The sequence below is a fragment of the Danio aesculapii genome, chromosome 3 (genome assembly GCF_903798145.1).
Source record: "Danio aesculapii chromosome 3, fDanAes4.1, whole genome shotgun sequence".
Classification (NCBI taxonomy): domain Eukaryota; kingdom Metazoa; phylum Chordata; class Actinopteri; order Cypriniformes; family Danionidae; genus Danio; species Danio aesculapii.
The window spans coordinates 62,672,743-62,688,805 of NC_079437.1; the positions used below are offsets into that span (position 1 = coordinate 62,672,743).

Below are 16,063 nucleotides of genomic sequence, written 5' to 3' on the forward strand. Positions count from 1 at the left end.
AAGACCCTCACACACACACATTTATATCTGCAGACCAACATTAATGACCTAAAGACCCTCACACACACACATTTATATCTGCAGACCAACATTAATGACCTAAAGACCCTCACACACACACATTTATATCTTGCAGACCAACATTAATGACCTAAGACCCTCACACACACACATTTATATCTGCAGAGCAACATTAATGACACAAAGACCCTCACACACACATTTATATCTGCAGACCAACATTAATGACCTAAAGACCCTCACACACACATTTATATCTGCAGACCAACATTAATGACACAAAGACCCTCACACACACATTTATATCTGCAGACCAACATTAATGACACAAAGACCCTCACACACACATTTATATCTGCAGACCAACATTAATGACACAAAGACCCTCACACACACATTTATATCTGCAGACCAACATTAATGACACAAGACCCTCACACACACACATTTATATCTGCAGACCAACATTAATGACACAAAGACCCTCACACACACATTTATATCTGCAGAGCAACATTAATGACCTAAAGACCCTCACACACACATTTATATCTGCAGAGCAACATTAATGACCTAAAGACCCTCACACACACATTTATATCTGCAGACCAACATTAATGACCTAAAGACCCTCACACACACATTTATATCTGCAGACCAACATTAATGACCTAAAGACCCTCACACACACACATTTATATCTGCAGACCAACATTAATGACCTAAAGACCCTCACACACACACACACATTTATATCTGTCAGATCATCTGAGCAGCAGAATCTGAATCATTTTCAATATTGATGCTCTTATCTTGGCGACTCCTTTAAGCATTTTATTAAGTGATGATCTAAAGCAGCTGGGTGAACGCTCAGCTAATGTCCTACACAGTTACCCAGAGTATCATGAGTTTACTACTACAACATAATCTCACAGATCTACAGTATTATGAGTTCATCAGACAGCACACCGACACTCAATGCTGAATGCTTTTATTCATAGATTATGCTGATGGGTGAGGATTGAGTTCTACACACAGACATGCTGCATCACTCCACACAGAGGGAGTCTGAGAGAGGTGAAGGAAAAATACAGGAGAATCATGAGCATATCATACTAGAGTTTATTAATACTACTCAACAGAAGTGATCAACATTGGCTGACTTCTCTTCAGTCGTGTGAAAATACACAGGTTATTTTATGTCCAGGAAAACACACACATACATATACACACACAGGATCTTGGCAAAACAACATAAAGAAGAAAGTCTAGCTTATTTGAAGGCCCTATAGGAAGCAACAGGAGCCTTCCCTTCACATTATAGGTGTAGTTTATTACTGCACTCCACTGCACTCAATCTTAATGGTTACCTTTAAATCAATCAGCTCATTATTCAGATAACTTCAACACATCAAACACTGTTGAAGCAAATATCCCCAAAAGGGTCAGTTCACGCAAAAAATGAGCGTTTACTCACCGTTTACTCTCCCTTATCAACATTTCTGAGCTTCTTTCTCCTGTTGGACACTGAAGTAGATATTTTGAAGAATGCTAAGTGACTGACTTCCATAAATGCAAAAACAAACAGGTCAATGGTTACAGTTCTTCAACATTCTTCAAAATATCTTCTTTAGTGTTCAACAGGAGAAAGAAGCTCAGAAATGTTTGAAATGAGTAAGAGCGAGTAAAAGATGACGGGTTTGTCAGTTTTGGGTGAACTGACCCTGTATTTGATTGCTCCATCGTGACACCAGCGCTCATAAATGGAGACAGCGTTCATGCTCAGGTTGTGAGAGTGTGACATGCTCAGTGCTCGCCTTGCGTTACGAGCAGCTCTCAGTGTGTGTTTCTGTGTTTCTTTAGCTTTGACATGTTGCATAGAATATCTTTGAGCAAGGTCTACTGTAAATCTACAGGAATATAAGTTATAATTATAATCAATTTGAGTTCATTTGATGCTGTTTTATAGAAAAGCCAGTGGTTAACAGCAGATAAAAACTGTGTAAAGGCTCATACATGTCCATTTTAAATGAACTCCTCTATAGTGTTTCTACAGTGTAGATCGGGTCAAATCAGCTTAAAGGGGCAGTTCACCCAAAACTGAAACTCCTGTCATCATTCACTCTCCCTTTACTCTCCCCAAACCGTCATGAGTGTCTCTCCTGTAGAACACTAAAGAAGATATTTTGAAGAATGCTACAAAACCTGTAACCATTGACTTCTCTTTGTTTTTACTGGTTTCCAACATTCTTCAAAACATCTTCAGTGTTCAACAGGAGAATACACTCATGAAGGTTTGGGGAGAGTACAGAGTGAGTACATGTTGATTTTGAGGTGAACTGCCCCTTTAACAGAGACCTGCTGATCTGACACACACACACACACACACACACACACACACACACACACTCTAATGACGCTACTAGACCTTACAGACGTATACTGGAACAATGATCTGATTAAAATAATGTATATTTCTGTTGATTTCACAGTTTGAGATCTGGCTGGAGGACACACATGCCTTCAGACTCTTTAATGATCAGAGAAACCAGATGATCTGCTGGTGCATGCTGGGAATGCCGGATCCCTGATGTCCAGATCATAGACTCCAGCAACCAGCAGATTCATATTGATGATGTCTATTTTACATGTGTGTGTATTCTCAGAGGATCTGTATAATAAGAGCAGGAGGACAAGCCATCGACCCACTGTTCACATTAAAGGGTCCGTGCACCTGTACTCTCCCTCAAGTGCTTATACACCCCCATGAGCTCTGTCAAACAAAAGAAGAGATTCTGAAGAATGCTGAAATCCAGTAACCATTGACTTCCATAGTAGAACAAACTAATTCTGTGGACCGCTCTCCAACATTCTTCAAAATATCTTTTTGTGTGTGTGTGTGTGTGTTCAACAGGAGAAACTCATATGTGTTTGAAACCAGGGAGAGTAAAGGAAGTGTCCATCCTGAGTGAAGTAACCCTGTAAGCTGCTGTGGAAGTGTAAATGTGGTTATTAGCATGTTTTAATAGTGTATATAGTGCTCTTTAGCACATTGACCAACCCAAAGCTCATCTGGAGAACCTTTATATGTTCTCTACTGAACTTACAGTGGTTCTCCAATAATAATGAGCTGAAGAACCACCATGTTGAGTGAGGTCTTTCCTCCGCTGGGGAAAGTGCAGCACACTCCTTCAGTTTCAGTGGAGTGTGTGATATCGCCACCTAGCAGATCATCTGGGTATTGCAGGCTGAACTCAGCAGAGACGAGACCTACTGTACATGAGCAGGCTCAAACACCTGCAGAATGTGTTTATTTTACATGTGTATAAATGTTGGGTTAGTGTCTGGGTCAATGAGTTAGACCGAGCACAGGCTTTCTGTGCACACGATTATGTAGTGAGTCAGTATGAAAAATCCATATCTCCAAAACACTCCTATTGATTCTAATAATGCCGTGTGTGTGTGTGTGTGTGTGTGTGTGTGTGTGTGTGTGTGTGTGTCCAGTGCTTCCCTCACCATCAGACTAAATCCAGAAAACACACTTGAGAAACCCGACAGCTAAACTACCTGAAACAGCACGTGCGGGAGGACAGAACAGTGAAAGCACTTCTCTGATAATGAAAGTCTCTTCAGGCCATCCGTAATGAAGCGGCGCCTGAAACCCTTCTGCATGTGCTGTGACCAGATTAAAGCATCAGTGACCCAATACAACACTGCTAATAGTGCATGGAAATGCCATTAGAAACATCATGCAGGTGTGTTATGCAGACAGTGTCAACGTAAACCAATCCACACTGAAATAAGAGCTGAAATATGTTCCATTAATATAGGCTGTGCTTTCTGTTCTCTGTTTAATTATTATGGCTAGTGTTGGGTCAGTGTGCAGCATCACGCACACACACACACACACACACGATTCACAGTAATATCACAGGCCTGTTTTCTGTCATGCTCAGCAGCTGTTTATATGCTTCAGCAGAGCTCATGTCACTGCTGAACACTCACGGCCAAATATCCAGCAGTTCTGAGCATTTTATAGAGCAAATATTGTCAAAATTACGATCGTCCTCAAAACCAGCTGAGGAATATCTGCCAATGGGGGAATAAAATAATGTCAAACGCAAAAACACTGCGATGATTTCCCCCATTATCAGATGATTCTGCTTGTTTCAGGAAAATCGGACTTCATTTCTGAACACAACACTAGATTATTGAGGCCTAGTTCACACTACAGGACTTTAAACACGGGCAGATCACACTGCGTGACTTCACTGTGGTGTTCACACTACGCCACTGATCCACAAGAGGGCGTCACACACACACACACACACACACTACATGATCTGACAGCAACACGTTCCCCAACGTTAATGACATGATGAGGGAGGAGCCTGCAGGAAAAGCTGAACACTATTGGCTGCTTGCGTGCTGATGACATCACAGACAGTGTCTCAAACCTCTGTGAAGGCTTTCAAGGGAGCGTTGAAGAACCGTCAGAGGATCCACTCATCTGCAAGCGGATAGATGCGGCTTTAACACTACAGAGGCCTGCAGAGAGCTTTTCAGTCGTGTAATTTAATAACTGAAATAAATCTGACATCTCTACAATCACCTGACGTTCCCTAAATATCCGAGTATTTATTTTTAATTATAAAACAGAAATGAACTGCGTATCTCCACCTTTAATAACCATAATGGTCAAAATGGCCGCCTGCATGTCTGCTATTTTTCAGCGTGACTTTAAATATGCGTGCCTTATTTGCCTCGCAACTTCCTGCTAACATGAACAGAAGTGTCTGCTAGTAAACACATGAATGTACTTCACATACGTCTCTTAAATCAGCATATTCTGTGCTGTACAGTAGCTCTTGTTTATGTCAGCGGGAGTTCTAGTATCTTCACTACATATTAACAGGCTGCATTACCAAAAAGATCATACGTGTAGGGTAATGGACTCATTAAATAAGACGACAGACGTTCATTTTCATTTCGGCTTAGTCCCTTTATTAATCTGGGGTCACCACAGTGGAATGAACCGCCAAAGACGACAGACAATCAAAGCTTGATTTTAATATCTCAATGGAAGCTTTGAATGTAAATGAATGTAGCGAACTCTGGTGTCTGTGTAAACACAGAGCGAAGAGAGCGCACCGATGACCATTCTGGCCAATCACAGACATTTCTGTTGAGCTCCTGAATACAACAGCCATTCAGCTCATGCTGACCTGCTCTCATCACTACATCTGACCGCACGTGGGGTCGAGTCGGCCGACTGCTCTGGAATATTCAGCATGCTAGATACTGTGAGGTGACAGCGAGCCTCTTTAATGTATTGTTCAGTAGTTCACACAGGAGACCGCCGAGCGTCGAGCACCCCCAGATTTTCCCCCGATCACAGCCTGATCTGAGCTCGATAACTTCCACATCGGGATTGAAATCCTGTAGTGTGAACTAGGCTTCACTTGTCTAGAAAATGCTTCTTGATTTCAGAGTTTTCAGATATCTGGACTAGAAACAGGACACGAACTCTCACGTCATTACAAACTACAAAACAATCTACATCAAGCCAAAAGAAGACGGTTTGATCAGCAGCGTCCTGACCACGCGTACCTTCACAATACAGTTATTCATAGAGTCTGAACTCAGTGATTAAACCATGTTAGTTTGAAGAAAGAATAATAATGAAATAAAAGCGTCCTCACATCCCGCATGATCACCTCCCTGCGCCTCACCCTCCACTGTGTTCAAGACAGCACTAATAATTCACTATGGAGAAACACATGAGCATCAGAGTGCTGAAATACATCCCGTCTGCATCAGAGAGTTTCTCAGACTTCATTTGATCTGGAAAGTCCACAGAAGAGAGCTGTCGATGTGTCATAGGGGACTCATTCTGCACACAGACGACCCCAAAACACGCACTTAATAGAATAGGATAGAATAGGAGGTGTAGGTTTCACTGCACAATCACAACTTCTGTACAGACGTGTTCATTCTGCATGTCTCATACCAAACCAGGCTTATTGGAAATGTTGAGATTTTGTGAAACGCTACTTCTGGTGTTTTGTTGCACGTTTCAGATGACATATCCACTAGAGGGCGCTGTCTATATATTTGTGAATCTGAAATCATTTATTAGGGTGTGTTTTGTTGTACATTTCAGATGATGAATCCACTAGAGGGCGCTGTCTACACTTTGAGAATGAATTGCATTACTTAAAGTGTGTTTTATTGTATGTTTCAGATGACGAATCCACTAGAGGGCGCTGTCTACATTTTTGTGAATCCGAAACACGTAATTTAGCATATGTTTTGTTGTGCGTTCCCAGTGACAAATCTACTTTGGGTGCTGTGCATATTTTTGTTAATCTACAATGCATGACTTGGGCCACGTTTGATGTACATTTTAGTTGACAAATCCACAAGAGGGTGCTGTTTACATTTAGAGAATGAAATACATTACTTGGGGTGTGTTTTGCTGTACGTTTCACATGACAAATCCACTAGAGGGCGCTGTCTACATTTTGAGAACAAAATACGCTATTTACACGCGTGTTTCGTGCGTTTCACATGATAAATCCACTAGAGTAATAGAGATAAATCCGCTGTGTACGTTACTACAAATCTGAAATACGTTACTTGGGCTACATTCTGTTATAAGTGTCATTTACACGCCGCCTTTCTTTAATATGTCCACTAGAAGGCACACTTGCAGACAAGAGTTTACACATGCAAAAATAGGCTGTTCTCTTGGTTCTACCTTGATTTTTACATTGCTTTTATCTCTTAAGTGCGCCTCACCAGACTCAAACCTGAGCCCTCAACACCATACAGAGAGAGAGCAGCGAGCAAACTGACCACGCCAGAAATGTTTTCCATATGGAGATAGACAGGTGACGTAAACTGATTCGTAGACAGCGTTACGTTGTTTGGAGGTGTTGGTTTGGTTTGGTGCAGTGATCTGCATGATAATAATCCTCCTGTAAAGATCATTAGTGTGAAAAGGAACTGAAGTTGGTCATGCTGCCCTCTAGTGTTCATTCACTGACATGGCAATAAGTGCTGTTCTTACTTTCAGTTTCAGTCTCGTTCAGTCCAAATAGACAAGAATGAAATATAGTGTTGTTTACAAAGATAATGAGTCAAAACGAAGTGAGTTTTTCATTAAAACAAGGAAAATAATCTGCCAATGAGGGAAGCAGAAGCATATATTCCAATTTCAAAACAAAATGTTGTGTTGCTTACCCCTTTGTCAGATTATTCAGAGGAAAAGCATGTGTTGCGGTGCACAAACTGCAGCTGTCCTGTGTTTTCACTGAAATGTAGACTGAAGCGTGTATTTCCAATGAGCCAGTGTTGAAACATACAGAACAGAGCCCGATATTAGCTCAGGACAGATCTGAAGCCACATATATAGAGATGTATTTCAGACAGTGATGGAACTCAAATGAACAGCAGAAGGTGTTGGAAACTCAGAATCACTACAGCTACTGATGGTGAAGGGAACCGTGTCCGGTGGTGTTTGCCCACACATACCAGCATCCCAGTCCTTTATTTTAGCACTGTCGGCTTCTTCATCACCGCACGTCTGCATGCATCTCATCTCTCAGGGTTTTCGGACTCCACGTCTCCAGTCGCTCTTCTCCGAGTCTCCTTCACCACAGCTGTCTCCCGGTGTATGTGGGAGGAGCCGACGGAACCTACGATCACAACAACAACAACAACAACAACAACACGTCACAAACAATCACATACACAATCATTCGACCTCCTGTGAAATCTTTCTAAATATTCCCCAGATGATGTTGAGCTCCAGATTCAGGAATTTCTCTCAGTATTTCCTCTAATATTTGTTCTTCTGGAGAAAGTCTTATTTGTTTTATTTCAGCTAGAATAAAAGCAGTTTTTAATTGTTTTAAAGCCATTTTAAGGTCAATATTATTAGCCCCTTCAGCAATATTAGTGTTGGATTGTCTCCAGAATAAACCACTGTTATACAATGACTTGCCTAATTACCCTAACTTTACCCTAATTACCCTAGTGAAGCCTTTAAATGTCACTTTAAGCTGAATACTAGTGTCTTGAAGAATATCTAGTCTAATATTATGTGCTGTCATCATGAAATCAGTGATTAGAGATGAGTTATTAAACTATTATGATTAGAAATGAGCTGGAGAAATCGTCACCCTCACTCACATACAGAACAGAAAGCCCCATGTCTTTATGGCTATACATAAAATAAATATAATAACTATAAAATACCAATTTTCCAACATCAAGCATCTCCAACGAGCTTCGTTTATTACTGAAAATCAACGGAAGTGAATGTCTGGAGCCAATAATGTCTGCGTCAGCTCATACATGAAGAATGAGGTGAATAAAAGCCGTATCATCATCAACTCACGGCTCCTCCGTTGAGGATCATGGTCATCTCGGTGGGCTGGTAGACGTTACTCCTGAAGGGGGCGCTGGGTCTGGCTCCGCCGCTGCCGTTATGATGACCACCACCGCCCAAACCTACAACAACACACCACACACATGCTGTTATCGCTTCATATTATGTGTGAGCGAAGCTTTGTGTGTCGCTGAGGCTGTTTCTCAATATGTGTTCTTCAGCAATCTTGTGTCCTCATGTAACGTCACCATCATCTGCCAAAGTTCAGTTCTAATACTTAAAACCACAAGAACAGAGGACGCGTGAAACTTCCTGGATATGGAGGACGCACTGATGCAGACTTGAGCACCGAACTCGCTCTAGAAGTCCCAGAAGTCATTGCTACTGAAGATGGGAGACGCAGCATTTTTTATAGATCTAATATTAAAGTTCAGAGACGTAACTTAATTATCTCTGGAGTTTCCCTAAATGACGGTCAATATAAACATCACCAGGAATGAACACATTAAGGGTGTTTATTTGCTGAAACTCGTACTAAAATCTGTTTTATTTGTGATCTTCAACGTCAGCTCTCTGCAGAGTATATACACTCAACATTATTAGTTTTTGCTCGTTCAAACTGCTTATTTAACATGAGCTGGAACAACACAATTCTTGAGATTTCATTGGGACAACTTAATTTATGTTCAATCCAGATAAACTTGTTCAAAGTGTCAAGTTAACTTCATCAGTTTGTGTTGGGACAACATGAATGAACGGTGTGGAACCCTGCGTCTCTACAGCGTATATTGAAAAGGGGGAGATCAATAAATGGATGCACGAATGCCTCCTGAGTTCGTTCCTCTGAGGTGACCTGGCAAGACCGCTCTCCACAAGGACACAAGTCGGTTCTCTGAGTTCTTGGAACTGAGAATCAGCCTGAAAGTGTCGAAGCAAACGTGTCCAGGCTTCGAAACCCGTCTCCCTAGTGGTCATCTTTAGGTATTGCACTGAAACTACTTCAACAAGGAAACAGTTATGCGAATTAAACCTCACGTTGTGTAGTGCAGATATCATGAGATTTAGTGGAGCGGCTAGTGTTCCTCTCACACCTACACTGTACCTGGAGTTTCCGAAAACCTTCACCCTGGCCACAGTGTCAGTCACCTGATGCGGTTTACTTGTGGACTAATGTTTAAACCACACAGGAAAACATTAGCTGTACAAGTACTGTGTGAATGTGGACTGAGCCTTAGTGTGTGTGTGTGTGTGTGTGTGTGCGTGTGTGTGTGTGTGTGTGTGTGTGTGTGTGTGTGTGTACCTGCAGCGTTTTCGTCGAAGGCGTATCTCTGGTTGTCCACGAACTGCCGGTGGGACATTGGGATGTCCTCGTCCAGGCTGGCCTCCCTCATGCGTGAGGAATTCTGGGACGTGTCGAAGTAATCGGGCGCTGACGGCTGCGGAGGAGCGCGGAGACAGGCGTGTGCTTCTGGAGCCGCGTGGCACAGCAGTAGCAGCCAGCCCTGAGCTACGAGCGCTACCGCTAACGCTGGGTCGTCCCAATCCGGAGATTTATCCAGCATCCTGTTCCCATAGACGTAGAAACCGATCCAGGCCACCCACAGCAGGACCGACAGAACACAGGACACCAGCAGCCACACCACACTACAGTGCCACTGCCGCGTCTTCCCGCACAGCGCTAACGCTGCCGTCACTAGCGCCGCTAGCAGCAGTGCTAGCACATACACACATGCTAACGTAAAGTCCAGCGGCTGAAACTGGCATGCAGGGTGACCCTCCCTTAGCACGGTCAGCAGGAGCCATTCTGCAGCGATGATCCCCTGCACCGCCGTCAACCCTAGCGCTAGTCCGATCAGTGCACATCCGCCGGGGCTACGAGACTCATTAGCCAGCCTGCGCAGCCGTAGACTCTGCGCCAGCATGCAGGCGAAGCACAGAGAGAAGAGCAGCCCCCAGAGGGCGCGGCGGATGATGCAGATGCTCTCGCTGAACTTGATCAGATACGCGAAGCTCAGTCCGAACAGGCCGATGACGCCGGTTAGCATTAGCATTATCAGGCCGATGCCGCTGCGCTTCGGAGCCTCGCTTACGGAGTGGAGCCGGCAGAGTAACACCATCAGCAGTAGCAGAGCAGATAACACGCCAGCGGCCGCTAGCACCTCCACCGCTACGCCCCACACCGCATCCAGGTCACACAGCAGCGTGTAGGGTGGCGGCGGGCCCAGAGCACAGCCCAGCGGCACCGCGGGACGCTCCTGCTCACTGCAGCAGACATCCAGACCCGCCAACAGAAGGACCAACACATGGACAGAGCACATCTGAGGACACGGATACACAAAGAAGAGCTAACGTTAGTCCTGGAAATCACATCAAAATCTACACGTCCTACATTATTATACAGGAGAGTTTGATAATAATGACCATCTCAAATCAAACCATGCTGTATGTCAACTACACAGTGTGTGAATAGAGCACAGCCAGAACCGGTTACAGATGAACACACATACAGCATGGAAAAACTTTAGATGCAGGAAATAAATATAGTTCTGCTCACATTGAATACCTTTAGGGCGGAGCTATCAGTCCTTTAGGGCGGAGCTATCAGTCATTTAGGGCGGAGCTATCAGTCCTTTAGGGAGGAGCTATCAGTCCTTTAGGGTGGAGCTATCAGTCCTTTAGGGTGGAGCTATCAGTCCTTTAGGGCGGGGCTATCAGTCCTTTAGGGTGGACTTGTCAGTCATTTAGGGTGGAGCTATCAGTCATTTAGGATTGGATTATCAAGGCTTTAGGGTGGGGCTATCAGTAATTATGGGTGTGGCTATCAGTCATGACACAACCTCCCGGAGAGCTGTCTTCCTGCAGATTTCAGTAACCCATATCAAACACACCTGTCTGTAATTATCAAGTGCTGCTTCAGGTCCTAATGGATTGGTTCCGGTGTGTTTGGTCTGGGTTGGAGTTCTACAGGATGGTAGCTGTCTGGGAACAGGGTTGGTGGTCTCTGTTCTATATAGTACAAATGTAAGAATGAATGCAATTACCCCAGTAAACCCCTCTCCTAGATCTCTACATGTGGTGTTGGGAGGTGACGAGGTGGAGGGGTCATAACAAGCTTTCAGAAATCAAGCAGTTTCCACAAGCTAGGGTGCACTATATACCTGCTTATGTTTATTAGAAGAACTCCTGATACTGATTGGCTGATACTACTGCGTGTGAATGAACCACTGGGTGATATTTAGATGTCTAAACTACAAATAAAGAAACTCACTCTTTATTAGATTCAGTATATTCATAACGTTTTTGCATTAAAAATAAAACATAGGAGATGTGTGTGCGTGTGTGTGTGCGTGTGTGTGTGTGTGTGTGTGTGTGTGTGTGTGTGTGAGTGTGTTTATCATTTGTGGTTTAGAACAGAGATAAGATCTGTCAGACCCAGACAGTCACTCTCCCACTGAGTTCAGTTTAATCTCTGATCAACACACCTGAGCCTCGAGAATAAACAGAGAGATGTGCTTGATGAATATCGAGATAGCCCAGTGTATTAAATAACCCATATTACTATACACGATGCCATAAAAAGAGCTCAAGCAACACTGCAGAATCATGAATTTCCATTCGTAACAGCGGTGCTGTCTGCTGAGAGATCTACAGTAGACTCTGCAGATTAACACTGCCTTGTAGACAATTGTTGAAGGCAGGTCTGACCTGGTAAAGTCAGGTCAAGTCATCTTCAGTTCTACTGAACGGTTTACCATGTAGAGTTAGTCGAGCAGCTTAACAGAGATGAAGAAAAGGGAATAAAAACAGCCATAACCATATTTCAGACTGTGGAGGAATCCAGCACATCAGGCGGGCAGGAGAGTAGTGCTGGTGTAGATTAATGAAATCTGATTCAGTGCAGTTTAATTAAAGTGTCAGTGTCGAAGGCGGAACCACAGCAGCACAGCTCAGGCCAGAGGCGATACAGAACTAAAGATGAACTCAATGTTGATCATATCATTCTCCTAGAGAGGCTTGAAGGTTATTGATTGGTCTGCACTGTCTGTGTTCAAGAACTTTAGCCAACCTACCCCTGATTATTAAAGGGACTGAGACAAAAAAGAAAATGAATGAATGACGTGTGCTATAGATATCTAATGGAGACATGCTCATTCCTGCATTACGAGCTCACAGTGAGACTATCCTAATGCAGCGTCCCTCAGTGTTTGCTCTGTAGTAGAGCTGCAGGATATTGCAATAATCTGACGTCGCGATGTTTTATTTTTCTGTGATCTATATTGAGATAGGAACACAGTTCAGCTTTACACGTGATGAAATCATTCATTTGGATTGATTGGAATAATCTTGTAGTGGAGTGAATCGAACATATTACACACATAAATAAAGATCAATACAATACGACAGGATATTATCATGATATTTTAGCCCTGATAATGATAGATCACACTGCCAACAATAAACCACAATATATCTGCAAATGAAGGGGAGAAACGCATCAGAAGGCTCTAGGAGGCATTTCTTTTATTATATAGATGTGCTTTTAATAAGAGAAACACATGTAAGAACGTTTTGATGCGATCCCTCTTCATTTACAGATATATCCTGGTATATTGTGGATGTTCTTCTGTGGGATAATCGCTGATCATTATCAGGGCTAAATATCATGATAATATCGTACTGCATTACTGTACCTAATATATCTATTACTGATCTGCATCACTGATGTATTTTAATCCTCTATTACAGGATCCTCTATAAGTGTAGCAGTAAGGCTGATGACTTAACTCAGATCTACATCAACACTTGGCCACATTAATAATGTAATCACAGGTGGAATTAGCATGATAAATCAGCTTATCAATATATTATCCACCACTATTATTGAATAATCAAACGTAATGTAAAATACCACGGTACAGTCTGATCATCTATAGTCGCGACTCCTCACTGCAGACCCTGCGATGTGACTATATAGTGCAGCTCTACACACTGCAGGCCTAATCACAGTAACTTCAGCTGGAAGATGCACATCTCCTATCAAGAAAACATCAGGAATCAATACGCTACACAATCAATCAATCAATACGTGTTAGCTGCTGCTAGATTTAGACTTTAGGGCCTTTTTATTAAAATGACTAGCTAATTTGCTAAACGCTGTCGTTCTCCAAAGGTGGACACGTCTGTGTTGGGTTCTTTCATTCCAGTGTGTGGGAAAACGGCTAGAGCTGATGTCATGAGCAACTGTGCAGGGATTGCCATGGTAACAGTAAGATCCAGAAAGAGACGTGTGTGTGTGTGTGTGTGTGTGTGTGTGTTTGGGGGGAGTGTTCACCCATCCTCTGCACATAAACAACCATGCTTTAACATTGTCCCAACCTGAACACACACTCCGTGCACTGCAGAACAAACGTTTCTCTAACGCTGTGAACGCTGCTACGTTTCTGGAGGTGCACGACTTATTTGTGCTGCAGAAACAGAAACAAAGTCTCCATGTTGTGCTGTGAGGAGTGAAAATCACTGGTGAAGCGCGCACACACACACACACACACACACACACACACGCACGCACACACGCACGCACACACACACACACGTGTCTCTGCAGCGCACTGCTGATGTGACGGAGCTGTGATGATGAGCATTGATTGTGCTGAGCGGTGTCCTCTACCACACACGTGTAACAGCACAGAAACATTACATCTGTCTCTCGTGTGTTCAGGTTTATTCTCAGGTGAGTAACGGCATGATTTGGGGAATGTGGATGTGTTCAGAGGGACATGCGTTGGCCTCTCCGTCTCCGAGCAGTGAAAGCCCCCCCATCCAATCTGCTCCCACTCTTTTGTGCTGCTTTCAGCTGCTCTTACATAAGCAGATCCAGCTCTCACCAGTTCTGCTGCACACACACACACACACACACACACACACACACACACACACACACACACACACACACACACACACACACACACACACACACACACACACACACACACACACACACACACACACAGTAAATTGGCCTGACGTTTCATTAAAAAGCTAAACAGTGTGAATCTGGCCATCTTCTATTAAACTGAAGCATTGAGAATGACTAGATTTGTCATTTTAAATAACATGTTATTATTATTTATCAGTTAACTTCACTTAAATACAGCACATTAAAGCTGTTAAATGTGTATATACACATCAATCACACTATTATCAAACCATTAACTGAGTATTAGCTCAATAAACTACTAATTAGCTGCTTATTAAATGTTAGTAAAGTGTTTGAGATGTAGAATAGAGCATACTCTATAGCTAATAATAAACACTTCACTGCTTAATAAGCAGGTAATAGAGTGAACTGTGAGTGTTACTGATACGTGTATAAGACTCTTTCTAAACAGTAGTATTCACCATCACTACAGTCATTAATGAAGGCAAATAATCAGCACCAATCCTGCTCACAACATCAACCTGGTTAAGTTCAGCAGAAAGCATTGATGGACTCAACCAACCCCAGCCCTGAACTGCGCTTTACAGGTTTCATTACAAAGACTGCAAAATGGGTCATTCATTTCCCCCTACATTTCTTTCATTCAGACCAGAACAAAAAGCGTAGTGCACATCCTGTATATATATATATATATGAGTGTGTTCCTACATACACGAGCATATGATAACGTTAAATTCAGTATGAAGATTATCTTTTTGTACCCTATCATCACATACATCCAATTAAAAATGGAGAAATGAGAGAGAAAACAGCATGACGGTGCATGATTTCATCCTTTGGATCACTGCTAGATGGACACTGCTGATAAAATGAAGAAAGATTGATGAATGGATGAAGGCAGAGTAGAAACAAGACTAAGAAAAATGATTGATAGCTCCTTCCTAATGTACTGATAGCTCATCCCTAAAGGACTAATAGCTCCTCCCTGAAGAACTCACAGCTCCTCCCTAATGTACTGATAGCTCATCCCTAAAGGACTAATAGCTCCTCCCTGAAGAACTCACAGCTCCTCCCTAATGTACTGATAGCTCCTCCCTAATGTACTGATAGCTCCTCCCTAAAGAATTAATAGCTCCTCCCTGAAGAACTGACAGTTCCTCCCTAAAGGACTGATAGTTCCTCCCTAAAGCCCTGATAGCTCCTCCCTAAAGAATTAATAGCTCCTCCCTAAAGCCCTGATAGCTCCTCCCTAAAGAATTAATAGCTCCTCCCTAATGTACTGATAGCTCCTCCCTAAAGAATTAACAGCTCCTCCCTAAAGGACTGATATTTTGGATATAAGCTGTACTGTTCAAAAACAGACGTTATTTCTCATTTAAGGATTACCTTGCCCAGATTAACGCTCAGTAAAGGCTGTGTGTGATGTTTGTTTTTAAAGTATATCAGCTCGTAGCCTGATCGGCTGATCGACGCAGCAGGAAACGGATGTTTTTTTTATCTTTGACAGCACAAATAGATAAATCACAAGAACACCATTGCTCATCCGTCACAATATTTATAAGTCAAGCAGGTAAAAAACTTACAAGATCTATTTATTTTAATGTTACTGTGTTATAAAATTGCAGCCATGTACAAATGCACAGCTGTCAAATGAGCAGGGAAATGCTGACGAGCATATAAATAATGTTATTATTGTATAAAATAAAAGC

At 42.7% G+C, this 16,063-nt stretch overlaps 1 protein-coding gene across 1 annotated transcript in view; it reads right to left on the reverse strand.

Moving 5' to 3' along the window:
* Positions 1-996: 996 nt before the first annotated feature.
* The window catches only part of gprc5ba (G protein-coupled receptor, class C, group 5, member Ba), an 18,105-nt gene continuing 3,038 nt past the window's right edge, over positions 997-16,063 (reverse strand). Inside the window, exons 2-4 of the mRNA XM_056454428.1 lie at positions 9,717-10,734; positions 8,426-8,538; positions 997-7,721 (exon numbers count right to left, since the gene is read on the reverse strand). Of these exons, the coding sequence (XP_056310403.1) occupies positions 7,677-7,721; positions 8,426-8,538; positions 9,717-10,734 (1,176 nt within the window). The 3' untranslated portion in view covers positions 997-7,676. The remainder of the gene's footprint in view (positions 7,722-8,425; positions 8,539-9,716; positions 10,735-16,063) is intronic.